A 26,297-nucleotide genomic window follows, 5' to 3' on the forward strand; every position below is an offset into this window, starting at 1 on the left:
TCCTCCCCCCGCGATGAGATACAAACCCTGAAACACACACACACACACACACACACTTCCCCCCAAACCCCGTGGGCGCGACCCTAAACCCACAAACGCGCGGCGTACGCGCGCCCGCGGCCTTGCCCCCTCCCGCCCCGTGGGCGCGCACGTACGCGTTCCCGCCGCGCCGAGCCTGAGCACGTGGGGACGGCCGCTGGGAGTGGAGTAGAGTCGGGGCCGGGGCCTGGGCGAAGCCGGCGTGAGTTGAAGGGCCGGGGGCAAAGCGGGTCGGGAGCCGGGGGAGAGACCACGTGGCTACGGGGGGGGAAGCAGGGAGATACCAAGTGGGGAGCGGGGGCCGAGTCCAGGCAGGGGGTGGTTGCGCGTTCCCGCCTACCCCAGAGGCGCGCTCTGGCCGTTGGAGCGCGCATCCCCCTTTGCTCCGTTGGGGGGCGCTGAGGTAAACCACAGCCGCAAGGCTCTCAGGGGCGGGGTCTGTTGGGGGGGCGGGGCTCTAGCCTAGGGGTGCCTTGGGGGGGCCCACTGGCTCTGGGGGGTGAGGGCTCAGGTAGTTGGGTCCCCTTTGGTTCTGGAGGGGTGGATGGAGGTCAGAAACTCCAGGAAAACCACTAGGGACTTTGACTTTAGGTGGCAGGCAGTCAGATACTATGGTGATGGACGGCCCTATAAAACCCTAAGATAGTGCCGTGGAAGTGCCTTGATATCAACCTTGTTATCTTTTGCATTGCTGATCATTTTACCAGGAACTGCACCTATTCTGGAACAAGGAGTAGGAGGATAATATTCATCGTGCTAAACTAAAGCAGTGTTTCTCAACAACTGCTCCATGGCGCTGGTCCCTGAGATCTCCCTAGCCCAGTTTAGGAAGGCAGCAAGCAGGTCCCTAATATCGAGAAGGTTGAGAAACACTGGACTAGAGTACCCCCTTTCTCTTCCCCGTACGTGCCTAGAGTTGAAAGGGTCCTTATCCTATACCTAATTTCAGTAGCCCTCTATTCTAACATACATTTCTATTGCAATCCTCCATTGGGTGTTTTTGTTTGTTGGTACTGATACATTTTACATCTTTCACACAATGAAATTTACATTATAGATTCTTGGGGGGAATCAGTTTTAATTAAAATAGATTCAAGTAACAAGTTTCTGTTACTAACAAACTTGTAACTTACTCTGGGGAAGTGTGAGTTTGATTGCTGTCCTGCTCTCTTCTGGGAATTTTGATGTGAAGTGTGATCTAATGGCTAGAACAGAATCTGGACTCTGCTCCCTGGTTTATGACTGGTTTGCTCTGTGACTTTGGGCAAGTCACTTCACTTCCTTGGCCTTAGTTTCCTTATTAGTAAGTTGGAGATACTACTACCATCATACTGACCTCTGTAAAAGAATTAATTGCAGGGTGCATCAATTAATGTTTGTAAAGCACTTAGATCCTCGAATTAAATTACTTATTTTATTTTCTGACAGGAATATAGTTGCCCGGGTACTGTTGCACGAAAAGGGGAGAATATACAGCCAGCCAGCTCACAGCTCTTAAAAGCAGTTATCGGTTCTATAATGTCCACTAACTTAGCTGTGATGAGTATGCTCCTAGAAGAAACTTTCACTACTCCATGAAGGAAATTTCTGTTTTCAACTCTCAGGACTTCTAGGACTCTTAATAGACTATTAATCACAAATAAGCAGTAAGGAAGAGGCTAAATCTGTCTAATACAAATATATAAAACCGTAAAGGCCCAGCTCATGGTTCTGCAGAGCTAATGAAGGACATCTTATAGCAATTTGTACTCAAGTACTCAAGATTCATGATGTTACAGTTACTTGGCAATCACCACCTTTACTGGGGTCACATCAGTCTTCTCTTCAGATAAGTGATGATCCTGGAGTTCCAGATTTCTTAATACTATGAATTGTATCTTTCTGCATTTGGTTTCTTCTCTCACCTGCAGAGAACAGACTCTCAGCCACCTCAAATGGTCTCTGTTGCAATGACTGACAGCTCTTTTGCTTGAGTAGTTGGTACAATCTTAGAGGAGCTTATCTATTCTCGGGGCTGCATAACAGCCTGCTCTCTTTCGATTGGATGGTACCCTGGTAAACACATTAGCTGGTGTTGGTGTTACACCAAGAAGTGTTATACAAGGAGAGGTGCTTTTATTGCTGTTCTGAAGAAGAACACAAGTGTGAGGAGGATGGAGCGCCTGGCCTCCTTCAGTAGTAAGTATAATAAACAGAGATTTACAGAAAGGTCTTAAAAACATCTTCCCTCGCTTGAGGGTTGCTGAGAAATAGGGCATTTTGATCCATGTGATGGTTTTTGCCCCAGACCCATCATAAGATAATTTGGGTGGATCAGGGGATCCTGGGTGGATCAGGGGATTGGTAATAGAAATAGTCTAGTTAAATAAACAAATTAAGTATCCCATTTGTTTATTTAAATATAAAGTTTTAAATACAATATAAATATCCCACTGAATAAATCTGTCACAAAAAAAACCCACAGACCACTACACAGCATTAATTAACTCCCTTCTTGACAAACTTAGAGGCCAAGGCTTGAATTGACTATAGAAACAGAACACCTTTCCTGTCCCGACAGACTATTTTTTTAGGTTGTTTTGGGGGCAAACAGATGGGACAGCTGCCATTACCTGTGCTGTGCAGTCTCCCTAGATAAATCTATTACTTAGGTCTCCTGGTCTGTGATTCAGCCAGCTTTCAAAAGCACTGAATCATAGATACTAGAGTTAGAAAGGACCTCTTTGGTCTTCCAGTCCGTGCTGCTTGCATTTCTGTAGGATAATATTCATAGATTTCAATAGGATAGACTTTCATTGCACATTCATTAAGGAACTCAGCACATCACAGTATCGGCCCAAGTGATGATCTATAAATTTCACCATCTCTGGGAAGATGTCAAGGTGAGGATCTCTCTAGCAGCTGAAGTTGGACGAGGAACTTCCAACAGATAGTTGAGGAAGCTGAAAGTGCATTAGAGAAGAAAGGGTTACATCAGCTGTAACATGTAAACTCTTATTGCCTAAACAGTTTATTTTTTAAAATGTAATATCAACTGATGAGACCACACAGGATATAGATACACTGCTAACTTTATTTTAAAAATACAAGGTTCTAGTGGTTATGGATGATTGCGTAAACAATAATATCATGCTTGTGTTGCATTAAATTTCCTTCAGCGTATGTTCTTGTTGATTTCATAGATGACCCTTTTGATAAACCACCTTGCAGAGGCTGCTCTTCCTACCTCATGGAACCATACATCAAATGTGCAGAATGTGGGCCTCCTCCCTTTCTCCTGTGTTTGCAGGTAAGCGGAGTGTAAAAGTGGAAGTGTATGCCTTGTTGAGAAGCAGGTCATCAAAGCTATTTCTAAATGATAAACCGTTGCCTATCACCTTTTAGTTACTTGTCAGTCTCAAATCAACTCATGTTCATCTGACAAATATTTGCTCAGAGACAGGGAAATGGTAGAGAAAATGTTGGAGGGTGGGAGAAATGTGGAATTCAGCATGAGCAGGTGAAGTGTTTGATTAGACACCCATGGACACACAGAAAGATATGGTCCAGTGGACACAGACAGCTAGACCATGCCTTTGTCTCATCACTTAGTATACCCCAGGTCTTATCTAAGCGGAATTCCTTTTAAATTGCAGTACATAGCTGTGAACCATCCTCAATATAGTATTAAACTGGGAAAGATGGGTGACAAGTTATTTCTTCCTTTAACTAAAGGGAAATTTTATTAATAGAATATCAGGGTTGGAAGGGACCTCAGGAGGTCATCTAGTCCAACCCCCTGCTCAAAGGAGGACCAATCCCCAATTTTTGCCCCAGATCCCTAAATGGCCCTGTTAAGTTTCACAATTCTGGGTTTAGCAAGCCGATGCTTAAACCACTGAGCTATCCCTCCCTGCAAAGCAAATACCTTGGTGCTGTGTGGACAACAGGCCCACCCAGAAACTGCCACTGGTTACCTAGGCCCTAGCAAGATTCTTCTAGTACTTTCCTGCATATAAATGTCTGTTCTCTGGAATGAGCCACTGTGAAAACAGTCCAACAACAGATTAACTCAAATTTGGGTTTTTGTGTGTAGGAGGAGACTAAATCACTATAAAAATCCACTTTTATCTATAAAGAGGACAATTTTTGGTAGTTAATGCACAATAAAAAAACCAGAACTTAAATGTATTTTCAAGGAAGAGGCAGGAAAGTAACAAGGTTTTAATCTTTTATTTTGCAGTGTTTCACACGAGGATTTGAGTATAAGAAACACCAAAGCGATCATACTTATGAAATCATGGTAAATATACAATTTAAATGATCTTTCTTCATCTTGGGTTTTGTTATCCTTTTCTAGAAGTTAGACCCATGTTTCCTAATCTCACATTAAAAGTCTGTTAGGTACACAACCTCGTTTTCAGAATTTTATAACTGTCAGAAAACTAACACAGTAGCAGATTTAAAAAAAAATTTTAAATCTAGGGTCATCCAATGAAATTATAGGCAGCAGGTTTAATCCAAACAAGAGGAAGTACTTTTTTCACACAACCCACAACTAACCGATGGAATTCATGGCCATGGGATGTTGTGGTGGCCAAAAGTATAACTAGGTTCAAAGAAAGAACTGGGTAAGTTCATTAAGAAAAGATCCATCAATGGCTATTAGCCAAGATGATCAGGATACAATCCCGTGCTTGGGGCGATTCTAAACTCTAACTACCAGAAACTGGGAGTGGAAGATGGGTGGCTCTGTACGTTGCCCCTGAAGCTCTAGTGTTGTCTGCTGTCAGAGACAGGCTGTGGGGCAAGATAGACCATTGTCTGACCAGTATGGCAGCTCTTATGTTCTTACTGAAATTAAAAAAAAAATCCATGTCTAACATTATGGAATAATGTAGAGGTTTTTAAATTTGTGTTTTATTGTCCATATATGGCTCACAGGCTTTCATTAGAAAAACTGATAGACAGTTATTTTACCACATGAACAAATTGCTTCCTCCCTCCCCCAATGAAAAAGTTTAAAGAAGTTTCTTTTAAAAAACCATTTGGATTTCATTTCATGACACTATACTTTTTTGAATCATAGCTGGTAGATGCATTAAATGTTGCTTCTATATTTAGAGCGTCTATAATGACAGTTTCACAAACTAGCAGTAATTATGGTAGAGGGCTTATTGACATAAAACTGCCTTGGGACAAAGTGAAGCTTTTAAACGGCCAGTACCAAAGCAGCTTGAGCTCTTACTGCCAGGTAGCACCAGAATTTCTTTGATTCTGTAGGTGGCGATCTATACAGAGAGGGACCCTGAGATTTGTTCTTTTTTCTCTCCAGACATCAGATTTTCCTGTCCTGGATCCCAGCTGGACAGCTCAGGAGGAAATGGCACTTCTAGAGGCCGTGATGGATTGTGGATTTGGAAACTGGTGAGAATTTAGTGCCTGAACCAAAGCCCATTGAAATCAAGTCTTTCCATTGACTTTTGAGAGCTTTGGGTCAGGATCTGAGTGCTGAATATTCTGGCACACAACACAGCATATTCTTCAAGGTTAAGAGTCCGATCTAACCATTCGTGTGGAGAAATGAAAGCTCAGGGGGTCCATTCCCAGCTCTACCACTGACTATGTGTGACATTGAGGAAGGCACTGAAGACCTAATCCTGAGAGATGCGAAGCACCTCCTGTGAGGTGCAGAACGCCCTCAACTCCCACAGAAGTCACTGGAATTTGAGGGAGCTCGACATGTAGCACGATCAGGCCTTTAATTTCACCCTGCCTCAGTTTACTCATATATAAACTGCCTTAAGACAAAAATTTACAAACTGTGGTCTGTGGCCCACAGATGGTCCATAAAGCTTGTGGTCTACTGAGAGCTGGCTGGTCACATGGTGCTGGCTCTTCTTGTTTCCTGCTGCTATATCACATTAAAGACAGTTTAAAATAATTACTTTTCTGGTATTAGTCTGTATTCAAGTAATTGTAGTTGCTACAAGGATGTTAGGCTTTTGCAATATAGAAGAGATCAGGCTTGCAATTGGGAGCCATCTCCCTTTCCATTCACAAGACAATCCCTGTATTAAGATGTAGTCTATACTTAACAGCCAGACTGTAAAATTAACAGAACTCCAGGCTCTGCTTTAAACAGAGCTACATCAGATCTGATGAATGTAATTGCAGACAAAATTAAATTTAAAAACCTGTTTAAATTTCCATTTAGGAACATAGGATAAAGGACTGGGTCATTGAGTCCAGTCCCGTTATTGCAGGTAACCCATTCAGATAATGCCGTAAAGTTATCAAACTCCTTCTTAAAACTAGTTAGGTTGTTCGCTCCCACTACTCGTATCGGAAGGCTGTTACAGAACATTGCTCCTCTGATTGTTAGAAATCATCATCTAATTTCCAGCCTACATTTATTCATAGCCAGTTCATATATTCTTATGCCAACATTGTCCTTTAGCTTAAATAGCTCTTCTCCCTCCCTGCTATTTACTTTCTATAACTACATCTGGGGAGAAATCATATTCCCCCCTTAGCCTTCATTTTGCTAGGCTGAACATGCCAATCTCTCTTTTTAAATGATTCTTTTTTCCATTAGTGAAAAATCAGCCAATTCCTTTGGGATTTTCCCCTCCTTAGGCAGGACGTGGCCAATCAGATGTGCACAAAAGCAAAGGAGGAGTGTGAGAAACACTATATGAAACACTTCATCAACAATCCCTTGTTTGCATCTACATTGCTGAACTTGAAGCAGGCAGAAGAGGCACAAAACGCTGACATGGCCATTCCATTCCACCGTAAGTATCCACCGTAGGGATGGACACTGTCTCTAAGATAAAACATTCAGGGAATTCGGATTGAACCAAAGTGTGTACTTTGCTTTTACTCAAAAAAGAGAGTAATATTTGGTCTGTGGATCACCACAGAATATTTAAGAATGGGATTTTCCATATCCCGGACCAAGCCTTTTGATACATAAAATATGCTGCACTCCTTCCATTAGGTGCACTGTGGGAGAGTGAGGGAATGAAGTCACCTAATGTTGAACCCAAGAAGGTGAACCCCTCAAAAATGCTCCTGGTTAACTGTATGGGCAGAGGATTCTCTGAGGAACAGAGTGTACCTGACCTTACCCCACTGGACTCAGCACTTTTACCCATCCTAATTACAAAATAGTAAGGCTGTCTTAGCTAAACTAACTCCTCCTGCATCTGCAAAGGGAATACCCTTTTCTAGAACTGCAGTCTGTTTTGCATTTACATGTCAAATTTAAAAATTCACAGCAACTAAAACCCATATTTTTCCAGCTGCTGATGATCCTCCACGACCTACCTTTGATTCCTTGCTCTCCAGGGACATGGCTGGGTATATGCCGGCTAGAGCTGACTTTATTGAGGTAAAAATCTCTCCTCTTATTTTGTAGTTGCTACTGACTAGGGACACACACACAAACACACACACACTCATTCTATCTACAGATTATCTTAAATATTCATATAAAAAGTATTAAAGGAAATGAGGGGATTGGATGATAAACCCAAGGATAGCCATGACCTTACTTTAGGGGGTTCCATTTATAATCCGAGAGGTGCACTACAGGGCCTGAGAAGCAGCTAACCATGACTTTGTGAATAAGCGTTGTAAGGAATGCCATTAGCATTACCAAAAGTCTGATAATGAATGACTCTTATGCAAGAAGGCTAGATGTGTGAATCAGATGCTCAACAAAAGGGGGGCCGCTTATTTTTAGTTTACTTTCCCTAGAGACACATGCATATGGGCCTGATCCAAAGCTAACTGAAGTTCACAAGAAGGCTCCTGTTGCTTTCAGTTTCTTTTGATCAGGCCCATATGATCAGGTTACAAAGTCCTCTTACAAAGCAAGCTTCTATTCATTCAGTGATCACTAACGTCATAATTAACATACCAGGATAAAGTCAGTCCTAGAATATGCAGGCACAGCCCCCACTGGCCCATGTTATTTTTCAATTTTTGTGCAGAATTTTCCACACAGAATAGGAGCAACGGCAGATATTCTTCAGCTCTGTCGTCTGCTCCAGTGAGTTATCAAGGTTCCTAGAATTAACTAGTGAGCACTTGTTTGTTTTCTTTGAACAGGAATTTGACAACTATGCTGAATGGGATTTGAGAGATATAGATTTTGTGGAAGATGATTCAGACATTTTACATGGTAAGTCCCATGTCTTGAGAAGAATGTTTGAAAGTGGTGTCTCAAAATGCCTGCTCAACATTGTTCAATTGATTTTTCTGCACATATGGGTTTTTGGGGTAAAGTTTCAATTTTAATAGAATTCTCTCAGTTGTGCGTGCTGAGTGTAACACTTGCATTTCTATAGTGTATTTCAATCCAATGCTCCTGCCTTAACTTTGAACAATGGGTGTACAGGCTATATTTACACATAAAGAGATTGCCCTACCCACCACTGAAATGTAGCCAACTGTAAGGTGGAACATCTTAATAAGGCCCAACCACATCATACCACACTTTAGAAAAGGAAGTCAGGAATACTATAGCCAATAGAAACTGCAGGGGAAATTTGGGTAGGCATATGGTATTACCAAAGATAGAGTTTTGCCAGGTTACAGGCATGTTTCCTAGAATAGCTGTGTAAAGAACTACGATACAGTCATGGATCTTAAGAGGTCAGAGCCTGGATTTTACCATGACCTGAAAGGTAGCACCCCATGCAGCACCCTGTCTGCTAACACCATGCTGTGGCATTGCTTCAGTACTGACTTAGATGCAACAGTGCCATCTAGTGAATTACTAATACCACTTCCTGTTGCATCTAGGTGTTGCTTGGAAGTCTTCCCACCTGTTCTAATTCTGCTTAGCTTGTGAAATCTGCTAGCAGGGTGGTATTGATACAGGCAACAGTAGGAGGTGTCCAGATTAAGCCCTATCCAGTGAGTTCAAAATATTATCCTCTTCAGATATTGTGATCTTTGTTTAGCCAAGTGAGTATACTGAACTGCAGTGGCATAGGTGAATGTAAAGATTTCCTTTTCCCCTCCATGAAAAGGAGGGTTACGCTCACAGCTTCTAATATTTTTCAAAGAAGAGTTTCTAATATGAGTTCACTGAAATTCTGTGAACAAGTTTGCCTAATTGGTACCAAACAAAAGTAAGTATTAGCATTGAATTAGGTTTAAATCCTTGGGGAAAGATGATTTCTGATCTCTGTCATTTATAAACATTGTTGAATATTCAGCAGTACCATGCTCACATTTCAGAGTTCTCCATCTAATTATTGGGGTGCTGGTTTTCATTCTTTTTATGTAACCCTGCCCATGAAAGCCTTAGTGTTCCTTGGAGTCACAGAGGAAACTCCAGTTCTGCATAGCCCAGTCGTTCCAAATTTCAGTGTGAAGTTTACCAGGACACAGCAGAGAACATGACATTGTAATACTTAAACCTTTGCTTCACTCCCAGGAATATTTCCATCTCTAAACTATAATCTTGGAATAGCAACAATTTGTCTATATTATAAATCAATGACTAGTGTGCATTGTGCAGAGATTCAACATGCTCTCTCTGACGACAAAAAAAAAGTTCTTCCTCTTTAAACATGTGTGGAAAGAAATTATGCGTAAATACAGCTGTTCTCGTTTCCTCCATTAACTCCTGGCAAATCAAAATGCAGGCAAATAAATAAATAAACAAATAGTGTCCTGGTTCTGTTCGCTAATTCATCTATTTTAGCCTATTCATACATTTGCTATTCATTGCAACCAGTTTACCGACACAATCTTCCACACCAATTGCATGCTCTCTCCTCCTCCTCCCCCAACTTTAGCCATTTAAGATATCCCTCAAAGAGGTACAGCACAGAACTCAGAACCCAGTGGAGGAGAGTGGATAAGGAGACTGTAAGCCATCTTTGTACTCTCCCAGTCCTTGGCTGTTCTGGGGGCTGGAGAGGTCCTCCAACATACCGGAGGCCTAAGTTATGGCAGTCTCTCCTGTGGGCCACAGCATTGCCTGGAATTCCTGCAGCTTGTCCCAATATGTCCCTCCCCTGCTCCCACCTCCTCCTCTGGGCATACCATCTTCACTGGGGCTTGCGAGAAGGACCAGGATAGGCAACCATATTCTGTCAGCCACACCTGGGGTACTTAGGGCTCCTTCAAAAGACTCCGGCCCTCTTACTCAGCATAAAGGGGACTAGCGCAAGGATGAGGATCTCACACAGAGTTCTCAGATAGGAATTCTGCCCCCCGCCCAACATTTAGCCTACGTTTGTTTTGTTTTGTTTTTTAAGAAAGCCACACATTTTCTTCGGTGTTCCTACCATAACTATTGTGTTAAAAATGGACTTTTGAAATCTAATTTACTTTCCACATCTTGCTTTGAGAAATTCACTCCGATTATACAATGAAAATGAACTGGGCAGATTTGTTTTATGGTCATCTTCTCTTTCAGGTCTAAAGACCTGTCCCTTTAATTTCATCCTAATTATATTTCCTTGTATTGCTCTACATGGTTTCTCACTACTCCCACAAGAAAGAGGAATGCAGTTTAACGTAAGGCATCTAGACTCCCAAATGTCTTTTATCAGGAGCACAAAACGCTTGTGATTGCTGAGTCATCCAGCCTTTACCACCCCAGATAATCTGGATCCTTCACTTTTACTTCTTGAAGCTGACAAGATGGCTTCAGGAGCAGTGTGAAATACATTATTACAGTTAACTCTTTGTGTGCAGCACATGTAAGTTGGTAAGTGCCTGCAAGTAGATAATTGATATTGCAATTAAATATAGTAAAATGGACAGGATGAAAGAAACAAATGATTACCAATCTGTGGTTCAGTCAGGGGCTTTTGAAAAATCTTAGACATTGAGAGTTTTTATTAGAGATTGAATTATAGTGTTAATTCTTAATCCTCACCCAGACTCTCTCCTCCCCCCTCCCCCAAAAAAAAAAAGATTTTTATTCTTAACGTCAGAAAGCATTTTACCAAGGCCTTCTGCAGACTTTGAAGAAGTGATTAGATATAGACTAAAACTCTGATTGTGCTGGCGTGAAAACGTGTGCCATGAAAGCTGGCAATGTCCTTTTAAAAGTACTATTTTTAAAACACTACACAATGTTTATTCCTGAGACAGCTCTTGAGGAGGCTCTGCTACAGCTATCTAGAATAGATTCCTTAAGATTTTTCTCTCCTCTGAGAAGGGGTGAGTTTGGATTTTATCCAATGTATGCCTACAAAGACAGGAGCACACCCCGAATGGCACCTGCTTACATAAATTAATTTACATTCTTCCTGTTGTATGGATGAGTGATGCCAACTAGTGGATTAGTTGGCCTAAAACATGTCTTTCATTCACTGCCATTTAGGTATCTGCAGAGCAAATGCTGTTAGAGAAGGGAATTGAAAGGGTAGGGCAAACTATATTTGGATATACTCTAGACACGTGCACAATTTTTTTGGTTTCAAAGGGGAGGATCTCTGCCTATTATTGGAAGCTGTACTCATCATTTCTTATCTTTTCCCATAATGGACACTTTGACTTGGATTTCCTTCGTCATAACATCAACAGCTGTCTCTCCAGCATTCTCCAAGGGGAAAAATATAGGCAGATCATTTTAATTCTTGTAGCATCTCTTTTCTCATTTCCATGCAGCATGTGGCTTAGGAGTAGTCTGGCTCATTCATGCATTCCAGATCTTGTAATCAGTTGCTTCTATGTGAATGTGTCGATAAAGAAAAGGAGAAGGCTGTAATGAATGTGAATTTTCTCGGTGTGAGAGATCCATTTTTTTCCTTCATTTGCTTTGGTAAATGTTCACTCCCCTACCCAATTAATCATAATTTCTTTCAGAACGCTTTAAATTCAAGTGAAAGCATCAGAAATACAATCCTCCAGTTGCAGATGACCAAATTACTGGTGGTATATATAGAGTTTCTCTGTCTACTCAAAGTTCTTCCCACACAAATAATGTGGCATCTTAGCTTTTAGGAGCCTTAAAAATACAAAGGTTTTATATACATTGGCAGTGGTTCCTGTACTTTGTAAGGTATTTCATTTATATCTAACTTACTACATTTCTCATTCTTCTGTTCCTGAATCTAAGCAAGGAATAGAGAATTTGTTAATACTGCCTTGTTGCTGGGCTAACAAACCCAAGAAAATCTATGTTTAAATATACGCCATCTCTTCCCATCGCCCTATGTTAAAAAGAACAGGGACATTGTAGCTTTCCTATTGCTATGATTAAGTAATCTGTTGCATCCAGATTCTGTATCAGATAAAGGTTCTACGACATAGGGATTTTAGCTTGTCAGACTTTAATTTGGACACTGATTTGTCCACATAAGTCAAAATACCATATTATCCTGAAGATGCTACATAAATAAAAAGGAACATCAAATGTTCTTAGAACTGGCTTCTGAGTTCACACCCCAACCCTTCTGAGTTTCCTATAAAGAGGGATGGCTAAACCTTATGGCACAGAGGGCTACACTGGCAATTTACATGTGGCTCTTAGTCTCCAGGCAATTTGCAAATAAATATGCATATGGTATATTTTTAAAATAAAGTAAATTCATACAGCTAAACTTACTGCAGCCTGCCTCTTCATTGCTAGATCAATTGCTAATTGATTTGACTCTCCATTAATAAACTGCCCTTGTCCTTATCCTGCAGCAAGAGAGAGAGGGTGGTCATGTATGGACCACATTTCTGGGCTCTGCTAAGCTTTGGATACACCTGTTCATACACTGTATTGAGGTGGAGGGAGAAATACTCTTGCTTGATTTCACAGATTTGCATGTTGTCTCTGCAGACTGTAAATCCATTGTAGAATCTTAAGCCTGTTCTTTCTGGGAAAACATTAAAATAAGTAACACTGAGAGAAATCCAATCCAGAAACACACGCTTGTTTAGCAAGATGGGTCTCCAAATTATTTAACAGAATTATGAAGCTAGTCCTAGTGGAAGAGGTGGGTGTCTCCTTATCTGCTCTCTCCAGAATGTGCCAAGAAAATTTATTAACCTCAGTGTATCCGTGAAAATGAGTCGCAGAAGCTATAGGTGGATTAGCCAGAAGAATTGTAGACAATTTCATACAGAAAGAGATGGTTTCTAGCAACAAGCAAGTTTTCTCCATACTTGTTAAGAACTGCCCTCTTGGCTGTCTCTTGGCTGATAGCAAAATATAAAAAAAATGTTAACTAGCTAAAAATCTTCTAGGTAATTTCTGAGAGTCTCAGCAAATTCTACTCTGAATTGAGACAATTCAGATCTCAGTCTTTTTAGCTCTTGGCATTCCTTTAATCCCCTTCCTTATTTCTCTGCAGGCTAGTCCTTGTCCAAAGACGACACATCAAATATTAAGCCTAACCGTTTGCTTTTCAGGGAAGTATAAAGGGCAAAATGTTTTCCCTTTTGTGAAAAACAAAAAGTCTTTAATATCAATAGTAAGATAGTAACTTTGGGCTAAGGAGTGGATAAAGGGGTTCAAGGTCTCAAGTTTCACATTCATGTTTGTGATAGTGTTAGGGAAAATAAGTGAAATCAGTGTTACAAATAGGGGTGTGCAGTATGCACAAACCTTGCCTGTAGTACAGTGGTTGGCAACTTGTGGCCCGCGCCACTTCCCGCTGCTCCCAATGGCTGGGAACGGCGAACCACGGCCACTGGGAGATGCGGGCACCTGTGCCTGCAGATGGTCAATGTGAACAAACTGTCTCACGGTCTGCCAGCAGATAACCCTGACGGGCCACGTGCGGGCTGCAGGTTGCCCACCACTGCTGTAGCAGCTTTATGCTGCTGTACAGTTCACTGGTTTGGGATTTTTAATACCTTGAAGCAAAGGCAGCCGGCCTGCTTCGTACAAGTGAAGTGGGCCTTTTCAAGCTGTGATGAACACAGGTTTTGGGGGGATTTGGGGAGAAGCCTGGTGTGATAATCTCATATGTAATTAATCTGTTTTTCTCATCTTCCTTTCTATATTTGGCAGCTTTGAAGATTGCAGTTGTAGATATCTATCACTCCAGGTTAAAGGAAAGGCAGAGGAGAAAAAAGTGAGTTCTCAACCAGTGATTGTAGTCCACAGCTTCAATACTCACAGTGTTATGTGCAGTAATATTATCCTGATATTAAGTGTAATTGATTTTAAATAGCACTTTCCAGAAGGATCCCAAAAACCTAATACTGAGGAAAACGTCTTCTATTAGAGCAGATCTCAACTCCGATATTCTGCTTTCCCTATGTGCACAGAATACAGATCAACCACATGGATCTAAGCAGGAGAATATAACACTTCAACAAGCCAGGGAGTATGCAGATTCACATACAACAGAATTAATTTGCACATATTGGTGAAATTCTCCCTGGATAAAAGATCTGCACAAGCTTCTACACACCTAAAACTTCCATTTAAGATGTCAAAACAAGGCAGAAGCAACATACAGGCCTTGTGCTCGCTATATGCACAGTGGTGAATTTCACCAGTAGAGTATACAATACAAGCATCTCAAAGCAATTTATAAATAATTAACCCTTCAGCATCCCTGTGAGATAATATACCAATTTTTTAGAGTGGGACACTGAGGTTAAATGAAGTCTCAGCAAGTTAGTGGTAGATCCAGATGTAGAAACCAGCAATCCTAACTCAGCTCCCTTCTCTAATCACTGTGCTACCAGGCCACGGGTACTTAGACCTTGGTCTAGGAGGCCTGACGCCCAGTCTCCTACTCTTACTAAACCCAATCCCTTTCCATAGATATGCTCACATCATGATGGTTAGTACACTAGAGCCTCTTTTCCTAAGTGTCTGAGGACACATAATACAGATAACTATGTGTTGCTAATATGAGGTGGTTAAATAAAGTTTGAATATTTTATTCAACAAATTTCATTACTCTAGAATTATTCATTGAATCTTTCAAATACTTTGTCCAGTTTTTGTAAGTTATTCATCCTTTTACTGCCAGGGCCAAGATGATTAACAACTTTGGAGCAAAACTTGTCCATCCCTCCTCCCAGAATAAAAGGTCAACACATCATGTTATTTTGAAGGGTAGTTGAAAGAGAAGGAGACAATTAGACCTGCCCTTCCTTCTCCCAATTAAAAAAATATTTGTGTGTGGCATAAACTACATGACGATACATAATGTGTCTTATTAAAAAAGGTGTCTTAACCCCAATAGTTGTGTATCACACATTGGGGTCAATGGCTGTTAAGTTTTTAATAGACCAAGCAGGACAAAACCCTAAAGGAACATAAAACTGTTAATGTCACTGTCACAAAGCCTATTAAATCCTGTTCTTCTTGGGATGGAAAAACACTTGTGCAGTTTATGTAAATAGAGGAAGTATTAAGTTTCATAGATTTAAGTTCAGCCACAACCTTGCCTAACAAAGTTACTCAAAAAGCAAGCGCGCGCGCTCTCTCTCTCTCAAAACTTGTGTGTATATAAAATAACCACACACGCAGGCAATATCCATGTGATAATTGCAGAGCCCTGTGATCATCTCATGCACCTGTGACCATCTGACCTATCCTCCGCCCATTATCTCATTTCCTTGGGGCTTAGTCTAACATTCAAACCTCATGAGTGGCTTTAAAACAGCCTCTTTGTTGTTTGTTTTTTTTTAAACCAAGCTGGCCAAAAATCAAGCATGGGACTTGCTTCTAGCTTTGGAGGGGCAAGACATAAGACATTCAAGAGACCTGACATTTGTGTTTAGAAAAGCTATTTTAGATCCTTTTAAGAGGTTATAGCTCTCTTTGAGCCCTGCTGGTTAAACTCATGGTAACCAAGAGAGCTATCCCAAACTCGTGCTGACTAATCGTTTATAAAATATAATTGTGTAAAATTGTCTAAATGTTACCAGAACCCCTTTGATGTTTGTATTTGTGCATTAATAAATGAGTTATTACTACTTTTTCTTTTTTAATTATAGAATTATAAGAGACCATGGCCTTATCAACCTCAGAAAATTTCAGAGTAAGTACTAAATATAGCTTTTTGTTTAAAAATGGCTTTAAGCCAAAGTTAGAGATAGACTTCAAATGCTGGATGTTTGCAGTGTATACTATAGAATGGTTTACACATACTATGTCCAAGATAGTGTCAGTCAACACCTCATTATCATATATTAGGACTTAGAACTGCAAGTTGTAGGCACCATAGCATTCTTTGTCACTTTGTTTGTAATTTGTCACCACGGGGAGAATATCAAATTTGGTATCAAACTTGGACCCATACGGTGGTTACAGATTATGATGACCTGTTCAGATTCCTTTAGTAGACTTTCATTGGTGGGATTTATGTTCCCTCTCTCACTAAAAGTAATATCAGATGTGTTGTTAACTCATGGCTTTGTCCTTCACCAAAAAAAAAAGTGTTATGATCATGACATATGACTTGGTTTGAGGAAGTTTGTTAGTATTACAGTACCACTTTGGGGCCACAATCTGATCGGGCCCCTTTACAACACAGAGGCCCTGTCTACACTAAGGAATTTCAGTGAAAAAAATTCCGACCAGGTCAGCTGCCCTGGTAGCAACACCAGTACAATCTTGAGTGGGGATTAGGCTCCAGGGACATATTTTACCACTATGTCCGTGACAACCAGTGCGAATTTTGGCTACATGTGTAGACCCGCCGGGTTTTTGTTTTTGTTTTTTTTTTTAAAGCAGCATTTTTCCCTACCATGGCATGAACATGTATCATGTGAAGGGAACTATTAACAGTTACCATATGAAGAGGATTCTTCTCCCTCCACAGAATGCCTAGCTGTCCCAATTCTGCTGCCCAGCATAACGATATTGCACTCAGAAGTCACTTTTTTTTTTTTTTTTTAATTATTATCATTGCAGTTTTGGAGAGACGATACCCAAAGGAGGTCCAAGACCTTTATGAAACAATGCGACGGTTTGCAAGAATTTTAGGCCCAGTGGAGCATGACAAGTTCATTGAAAGCCATGCACGTAGGTGTTTTATTGACTTTGTTCATGTTTAAGCTGTTCAGTGAGAGTAAGCATTTAAGTGGGTGACAGGTTGTTATATTAGTTGTCAGTGGCCTTCTCTAAATAGATATGATACAGGTCTTCCTCCTCCCCTCCCATCCAGCTACCTCAGATAAAATAAATATGGCCTTGGGTGGGTATACTAAATAACCCACACTCTTATTGGTGCATTGTCCATTGAAAAAAGCTAATGCGGTCTTGGGATGCATCAGGCGAGGTATTTCCAGTAGAGATAAGGAAATTTTAGTACCATTATACAAGGCACTGGTGAGACCTCACCAGAATACTGCGTGCAGTTCTGGTCTCCCATGTTTTAAGAAGGATGAATTCAAACTGGAACAGGTATAGAGAAGGGCTACTAGGATGATCCGAGGAATGGAAAACCTGTCTTATGAAAGGAGACTTAAGGAGCTTGGCTTGTTTAGCCTAACTAAAAGAAGGTTGAGGGGAGATATGATTGCTCTCTGTAAATATATCAGAGAGATAAATACCGGAGAGGGAGAGGAATTATTTAAGCTCAGTACCAATGTGGACCCAAGAACAAATGGATATAAACTGGTCAATGGGAAGTTTAGACTAGAAATTAGGCGAAGGTTTCTTACCATCAGAGGAGTGAAGTTTTGGAATAGCCTTCCAAGGGAAGCAGTGGGGGCAAAAGACCTATCTGGCTTTAAGATTAGACTCGATAAGTTTATGGACGAGATGGTATGATGGGATAACATGATTTTGGCAATTAATTGATCTTTAAATATTCATGGTAAATAGGCCCAATGGCCTGTGATGGGATGTTAGATGGGGTGGGATCTGAGTTACTACAGAAAATTCTTTCCTGGGTATCTGGCTGGTGAATCTTGCCCATATGCTCAGGGTTTAGCTGATCGCCATGTTTGGGGTCAGGAAGGAATTTTCCTCCAGGGCAGATTGGAAGAGGCCCTGGAGGTTTTTCGCCTTCCTTTGTAGCTTGGGGCACGGGTCACTTGCTGGAGGATTCTCTGCTCCTTGAAGTCTTTAAACCACGATTTGAGGACTTAAATAGCTCAGACATAGGTGAGAGATTTTACACAGGAGTGGGTGGGTGAGATTCTGTGGCCTGGGTTGTGCAGGAGGTCGGACTAGACAATCATAATGGTCCCTTCTGACCTTAATATCTATGAATCTATATTTGAGTGTATTGTTTGGTATGTCAGATAATGAAATACTACAGTCCTATACTAACTGGTCTAGTCTTTCCTCTTCATGAGAGGATCACTGTTCATGCACTGCCGTGCTATACCAAAGAAAGAGTAAAATACCTATGACCTAAGTCTATATTTTGGGTTGAATAAGCGGTTAATTGTATATTCTGTAAGATACATGAGTGCTGTCTCAGCTAGGACGTAATTATACAGCACCGCCTCTATTAAGTGCCTCACCTTAAATGGTTTCAAACTGTTCCATCATCTAATTGTCCAAATTCTTTTTGCGTAATTATAATGTGCATCTCAGCATGTCCTAGTTAAATTCTCGTGGGGGTAATTGCATCCTGCTTACCTAAATTCTGTTGCCTTGTTGGGGGGAAATTACTCTTCATTAGCAAGCACAAAGCAATGTGTGAACAGCTGTCCTGTTCCACGCCAGATGTGGCTGCATTTCATGACACAGCCAGATACTGAGCTAGGGTCTGATCCTACAAATCTTTACTCTTTTTGGGGTGGTACTGACTCCATTGTCTTACTAGCCATAGGGAGGCCTTTTTATTTAATCTGAGCTTCCTTCAACATAGCCAGGGATACACATTAATTACAAGGCTCCTGAGCAATATAGATACGCTAACTGAAGCCAAACAAACTTTTTGCTTATTGTAAACTAACTGGTACTAGGAAGCTGTATAATTAAATCTCAAGTTAATAAGTATCCCCGAACTGGAGATAAAGGGCAAAGTTAGGTTAACTGCACTACTGAACTGACCACAGAGAAAAGGGGATACAAGCCAGGGAAAATCTTAGAGACAGTCCAGTAATTAAAATTATGGATCAGAGACAATGTAGCATAGTGTAAGAGGTCTACAAGATATATAGCTAGCTACTTTAAAACAAGGAAAACAAATACAGGATAGGTTTCCAAACATTGCCCTTCCCCAGACTTGTAGAGAGGAATCATTTGAAAACCTTGGGTTTCTCATGTTCCAATCTCTGTATGTACAGAGTCCCTCTGTGACCAGAGTTACTTAGAGCTCAGTTCTGCTCTTGTTGATGTCAATGAGAACAAAATCAGACCCTACGTTCTCTGTACAATTTCTCTACCTGTAAACTCGGGATAACTAACTGTGTTGTGAGGATTGTTAATGTTTTTAAAGTGTCTTATAAAAGTCCCAAGAGTAGCATCATTTGGCTCATTGATAGTAGAGTAGAGGAATTCCCTGAGCCTGAAACTAAAATAGCTTCCCTGCACAAATAATCTAGAAGTGGTTTTACAAAATAAATCCAAGTTGTGATCAGATTATGTCATACCACATCCAATAATTTGTAGGTTCTGCTTGCTCAAGATCACAGATGGGCTAGAAGAAAAAGTTAACAATATCTGTGGCTATAGACTTTAGTAACTGAACTGCCGACAAGTAAAGAATGTGCCGCAACGTTCACTAATAGCTGCATTTACCCACATTTGGCTTTTCTGGATTCCTCTGCTGCTTACTGTTGGGGGGAAAACCAGTGGAATTCGAACTGCGAAGAGAAATAAGGCGTCTACAGGAATACAGGACGGCAGGAATCACTAACTTCTGTAGTAAGTATATGGGAGATTATTCAGCCCATTAGAGTAGCGAAGGATGCTTAAGCTACATTTAGGATGTGTTAAATGAAAAGATTTTTTTTTTAAATGTGTTTGACTCACTCTTTAGCTAAGAGAGTCTTCTATTAATAATGCATCAGGAGAGCAGTGGATTTTTTTAGAACTATTTTGAGTTGATGGATAGCCCGGTGAACGCACCATCGAGCAAAGCTCAACATAGTCATCACTCCAAAAAGCTATCAAAGCCCTAGTATTGTAGCTCAGTGCTTTCCATGTGGGGGACAGGGCAGCTGCACTATATCGACCAACAGGTGAAGAATGTGAAGGAAGGAATCAGACTTAAAAAAAAAAAAAATCTCATTCAGCCCCAGAAGTGTGATTATAGAAACTTATTTTTGCCCTGAAATTAAATTATAAAGGGTCAGATCCTGACACCGTCACATGCCAAATAGTATTTGACTCCGCAAATACTCCCACTGAAATCATTTGGACTCTAATAAGGGTAGCAGAATCTGGACCAATATTAGGGGACAATTCATTTCCTATCTATTGAAGTAAGGGAACAGCAGACTGAGAATTCTGGTTCAGCACAGTCCGTCAGAACGTGATACATGTTTGCTATAGGTGCAAGAACTTACGATCACCTCAAGAAGACGCGAGAGGAGGAGCGCCTAAAGCGCACGATGCTTTCCGAAGTCCTCCAGTACATCCAGGACAGCAGCGCCTGCCAGCAATGGCTCAGTCGACAAGCTGATATGTACGGTTACAGTAAGATTGGGCCTTTTCCATGCACAACTTTAATTGGAAAGATTCAACATTTCTTTCTATTGGCAATAACAAATGTGTTTCCCAGATTATTATGGGGTGAGAGGAGAATAGTCTCTAATTCATAGAAATTGAAAAAAAGCCCTAAGTGATGGAAATAGTGCTTAAGTGTCAAACAAAGAGACTAGGTAGGGTGCATAAAGTGTTCTGGAACCGCCATTCTGATTTTTTCTGAGAAAACTTGATCACATTATTTATCTTAATACAGACTGAACTGCTGTCTTTAAATCCATTGCAGGAAACAAGGGTCTTCCCTTAGGGGTATTAATGAGAACACAGAGGACATTTGATGTCCTTTGTTTGATCTTAGCGGCAGCAGCTTTATCAATATGCCATCTAAACTAAACTGGGGCTGTGAACAAAAGCTACAATGCACAGGAAGGAAATGTATATTATAGAATATCAGGGTTGGAAGGGACCTCAAGAGGTCATCTAGTCCAACCCCCTGCTCAAAGCAGAACCAATCCCTAAATGGCCCCCTCAAGGATTGAACTCACAACCCTGGGTTTAGCAGGCCAATCTCAAACCACTTGAACTATCCCTCCCCCCATGTGCATCCTGTACTGTCTAAGAATATAGTCTAGAGAAAGGGCTGTACTTTCCCTAGTCTTTATCTTTGGTTTTTATTCCTGGGCCAGTACTGGAAAGTGCTGCGCACATGGAAATCCCTTTGAGTTCAAGGATCAGGCTTATATATATAAATTGCTAAGCTTCATCTCTGGATTATGCAAGTTGGATGTTCCAATTGTTACAAGATGGGAAGTAGTAGTGTAGGGGCCAACTTTTGCAGCTGTTGTTATACAATGCATAGTTAATTTGAAGTTTCATTTCCTTGCAGTGATTCTGGCCTGAGTCCCACAATGCCAGTTGCTTCAAATTCAGGTAATTATTTTCTGCGATGGAGCTATAAAAGCCTGAAGCCCTCCCGTCGACATAGCACTGTCTAAACTAGGGGTTAGGTCTGTATAACCGTGTCGCTCAAGGGTGTGGAATATTCACCCCCACCTGAGCAACATAAATTTTGCCGACATTGGCTATGTCTACACTACCTCCTAAGTGTTGTGTAGACTCTACCATGCATCAGTGACATTAGTCTGTTAGTTCAGGAGAGTGGCGCCTCTTGCTTGATTACAGAATTGTCCATCCGCAACCCTCATGCCCTAGTACTGTAAAAGTGAGCATTGTCTATAACTCACACGTCATTTCTGGATGTAATCAGTGGGTTGTTGCTGAAATTCTAGGTCCTTCTGGCTATACAGATAGAATCAGTCTTTACAGCTGCATTATTGAGTGTGGCAGGGGAAAAGAGAAGAGTTTTTTCTGATTACACTGCAAAAAGATTCAGGGTTGGTTGAAAAGACGGTAAAGATGTGCTGTCCTTTCTTTGCAGTCATGTGGAGCTGCTTCTGGGTCTCTTTGCATGTCAGAGTAATGTGTGCATGACAACCTATCAGTATGCAGATGTGAGAATTTATATATGAATTACCCACAAATATTAAGGTTGCAAAGTCAAGCACTCAGAAGTTAGGAAATGCCAAAATTAAGGTTACCCATGCAACCCTAATTCAGTCCCCTTGTGCATATGCAGTATGGTACCATCTTTAGTTACATGATCACATACAGCATTTCTGTGACTATCTTGGTTTTTAAGGAATTTCCATCATGTGCACTCGTATCAATACCCACATTGGTGAGATCAGTGGGAGTTGAAATCCCACCTAGGCACTCTTGAAAATGTCCTAGGCTCCTCTATGCTTCTTTAGGCACCAAAAGTCTTTGAAAATCTGGCCCTTAACACTTTCTGCTGGCCTCCCTCCCAATGTATAACTGCAGAAACTGACCTGAAGAGCATCTCAGAGTAGCTCAAAAGCGTACCTCTTTCACCAACAGAAGATGGTCCAATAGAAGATACTACCTCACCTACCTGGTCTCTGATACCCTGGGACTAACACTGCAAACAGTGGGAGAAACTGTATTTTTGCTTAGCATTTCAACTGCTTCTTTTGGAAATTTTCCATTTCGTTGCTTTATTTCCAGTGGACATTCATTTGCAGTTACACTTTATACATATTGCACTATTAGGCGGGAAAAATAGACCATTAAGCTTATCAATAAAAAAATAACAATCCTGGCAGTTTCCTATAAAATTCCTGTTTCACACCTGCTGTGAACTGTAGATCTGCACTGCACACAATAAAGCCAGTCTACATACCAAGTTGCACTGATTTAGCTAAAAGTATGTAAGTCAATTTAGCTAAACTGCTGTAAAATGCTGTTTATTCTGTTTAAACTTGGCTAATGTCATTTTAGCTGAAGTTGATCCCTTGCAAATCCTATCTTAAAAAAAGTTAATTAAGTGTTCACCCAGGAGTTTTAACTTAATCAATTGAAAACCCCATGTCTTTAGTTAAACTAGTGCAGCTTTGAAGATGAGCTCTAAATAACTGACCAAACGCTTGGATTTTACTGGATTAATGTCATTGATGTCTGCCTTTTGAGATGAAACATCTGGAGAAACTGCAGCCTCCGAACTAGCATCCTACGCTGTGAACATTGCTTTCCTTATTTCCATAGGTAGACGGAGTGCCCCCCCACTGAACCTCACAGGTCTCCCAGGCACAGAGAAACTTAACGAGAAGGAGAAAGAGGTAAGGAGAGTGGAAATGAATGGGAAGACAGACCACCACCATGTAGCTATTTGTCTTCAGACTCAGTCTTGTTGAACAGTCTTAACCTTGCGAGCCTTTATGAACTGCCTAATCTTGGTTGCTACAGGATATAGATCTAGCAAATGGGTTTATTGCCCTGTAAGAAGCTTAGGGAAGTTATTACATTATAATGTGCAGAGTGTGATGTCCCTTACTCCACTCTGGTTTTATGATAAGGAAGAGAGCAACTTTTTCTTAATGAGTGTTTGCTTTAAAATTGGCTGAGGATTTCTTTGAGGGCCCAACAGAAACCATCACTTTCTCCTAACAAGTTTTTTTTTAAAAAAAATAGTTCAGCCAGCTCAGACCAAAGGACTAAACCTCAGTCAACCGTATTAGGCCAAACCTACTGAAGCTGAGTTATAACACTATGATGATCAATGGAAGATGAAATAGTTCATTCTTGCTTTTTTGTGCTTTGTCCAAATTTCTGCCCTTGGATGTGCATACTAGGCTCCTAGTAACGTTGGTGAGAGCTGCACATTTCAAAGAGCAGAATTTGGCCTTCTTTAAGAAACTGTTTGTTAACTTGGCCTAGTAATTGAGCACTGCGCTACCATATAGAATACCATGGTTCATCTCCCAATTCCTATGAGAGACTGACTTATCTGGCTAATTAAAAACAGCCCTGGAAGGTTGATGGGAGTCCCATCTACTAATCTTTCAAATGCAAGTGGTCTTGACGTGGAGGAAGACAATAGAAACAAGGTCTTTATCTCGCCACATATTCTACCAAGGAGCAAATGTCAGTACATTTGATGTGCACTAGATGAATTTTAGAGTCTCTTTCCACCACAGCAACCAATTGTGTTTTCCATTCACTGGATCTAGCAGTTGTGAAAAACTTTACTAGTGGACATGGTATTTCAGGCTCCATTCAGCATACAGATAATTTTGCCCAAGCATTCGCTTACAGGGGAGTTGGATTTCCTTGTCTGCAGAGTTCAGAGAAGGTCTCTCTTATTGAGACCTTGTGTCTCAGCTGATTTCTGTCAATGGGGTTCAGTCACTGAGCACTTCATTATTGAAAAGAAAGGGGCAGTCAGCATTTCCACTGGTATCCTTACAGCACAGAACCAAGAGGAAAGCCCATATTTGAGAGCCACATGGGACCTTTCCTGTCAAACAACAGAACCTGAGAGCTTTTGGGAATCAGTATTTTCAGTCTGCAGGAGAGACTAGAGACTTGTCATCTTAATAAGCTCAGTTGTTGTCAGTTGCATAATGTCCACCGTGCATAATGTTGCTTTGCATAATTTCCTGCCCTAATCTGCTAGAGAGGGCAAATAGCTGCTTTTATAAAAGGGTATTTAAAAAAAATACCCATAGTTTGTAGGGGATTAATAGACAGATACCCTTTCTGGCATTTGTCCAATGTGCTGAACTGGTAGTTGGGAGTCCCTTCAGCATGTGCACTTCCCTTGTTCTGCACAGACACCACCCATGCTGGATGCTAACACGGCTGCAATATTAGGTTCTCGCTCTCATCTCCCTAGTGTATTGTCAGTAAAGAATGCTTTCTAAAGCAGCAGCCAGCAGGAGAGCATTCCTCTCAGCAAACTCTTCCTCTTATTATTTGCAGGTTGGACTCACTTGTAATTACCATCCCCCCCGGGGGAAATAAGTGTGTTTTTGGTTGTCATTCCTTCCTCCCACCACTTCCCCCCCGCCCCACCCCAGGTATTGCAAGACAAGCAAGCGTGGCAGATGTTAACGTTTATTAACTTTACCTTTGTCTTCTAGCTCTGTCAGATGGTGAGATTGGTTCCTGGAGCCTATTTAGAATATAAAGCTGCTTTAGTGAATGAGTGTAACAAGCAAGGAGGCTTGAGATTAGCCCAGGCTAGAGCACTCATCAAGATCGACGTGAACAAAACCAGGAAAATCTATGACTTCCTGATCAGAGAAGGATACATCACCAAAGCCTAAAGACACATGTAGAAGCCCTGGCACGAGTGACATATGTGGAGATAGCTTTGACAGTACTGGAAGTTTTTAACTTTGTTGAATCAAGGACTTTGGGTTTTTTGGGGGTTTTTTTTTGGTAAAAAGTAGGGAACTTTGTAAAATTGTCTGAATACTGACATTTCTTTGTCTAGTTTTCTTTTGACTCTGCTGTATAAACACTCCTGTTGTTAGTATTATGCTGCCATGTACTTCCGAAAGAGTTGTGCGCCATATAAGCTAATATTAAATGTGAGTAGGCATTCATTTCTAACACCTCTTGTAGCTATAAAGAGAACCATGGGACTTGATTCTGCTAGCAGTGTAAATTCAGAACAGAACTGCAACCCCTAAAAGCAATTCTCACTTGTAGTTTGTGGGGTTGAAGGGGTTTAGAAACTAATCCCCTCCCCTTCTCGAAATTGTGTTGGTTTTCAGACAAGCACATGCTTGACGATATAAAAATAGAGTTTGCAAGGGTCTGCTTTTTAAAATTCTAATGTGGAAGGAAGAGGAAAAAGTCATATTAGGAAGTACATTTGTATGTATTAGTGCATATCACAGCAAGAGTCAAACCCCACTCCAGTTTCGTTGTTTTTAAAAAGCTTAGTACACTCATTATTTGGTGACAAGTCAGGCTACAGGCAATTCTTAGACTTAAACCTCATTTTTTTGTTGCACAATCCCAAAGGGACGAGGGGATGGTTCAGCCAGAAGCAGCCTTTTTCATAACATACATAAACCATATACTGCTCCTGATTGATACCAGAGCTCCTACTTTCACCAAAACATCCAATTAAGACAAGTTACAAACCACTCTGGGAATGTCCTTTTTGAACTTAGGGACGTGCTCACGCTATTCCTCCTGCATTCAGTGGAAATGTGCCAAAATAGCCAGCTGAAAATATAGGGTTGTGAAATAAAACTAATCAGCTGTTCTATGAATAATTCAGTATAACCACTGGATTAAGATATATAACTAAGCTCGAGGATAAAGGTAGTTCCTTTATGATCATTTCCCTCTTTTGCAA

General features: G+C 40.9%; 1 protein-coding gene across 1 annotated transcript; it reads left to right on the plus strand.

Moving 5' to 3' along the window:
- The first annotated feature begins 10 nt into the window (after window positions 1-10).
- Window positions 11-25,564, plus strand: TADA2A (transcriptional adaptor 2A). The gene is made up of 16 exons (XM_084650729.1): window positions 11-241; window positions 1,468-2,217; window positions 3,222-3,328; window positions 4,262-4,321; window positions 5,354-5,445; window positions 6,658-6,815; window positions 7,326-7,414; window positions 8,137-8,209; window positions 14,003-14,066; window positions 15,952-15,995; window positions 16,871-16,981; window positions 19,712-19,783; window positions 20,414-20,546; window positions 21,453-21,496; window positions 23,189-23,262; window positions 25,066-25,564. The coding sequence occupies exons 2-16, from the start codon at window positions 2,193-2,195 to the stop codon at window positions 25,249-25,251; spliced, it is 1,332 nt and encodes a 443-aa protein (XP_084506855.1). The 5' UTR covers window positions 11-241; window positions 1,468-2,192; the 3' UTR covers window positions 25,252-25,564.
- The last annotated feature ends 733 nt before the right edge of the window (window positions 25,565-26,297 follow it).

The sequence above is a fragment of the Lepidochelys olivacea genome, assembly GCF_965140295.1.
Source record: "Lepidochelys olivacea isolate rLepOli2 genome assembly, chromosome: 17".
Classification (NCBI taxonomy): Eukaryota; Metazoa; Chordata; order Testudines; family Cheloniidae; genus Lepidochelys; species Lepidochelys olivacea.

Bases quoted from the DNA above. Each gene is read 5' to 3' on its own strand.
- TADA2A (XM_084650729.1), top strand. From the start codon at position 2,193: ATGGAGCGCCTGGCCTCCTTCAGTA. The intron at 3,329-4,261 runs GTAAGCGGAGTG...TTTATTTTGCAG, and splicing joins CCTTTCTCCTGTGTTTGCAG to TGTTTCACACGAGGATTTGA. The intron at 16,982-19,711 runs GTAGGTGTTTTA...GGGGAAAACCAG, and splicing joins GTTCATTGAAAGCCATGCAC to TGGAATTCGAACTGCGAAGA.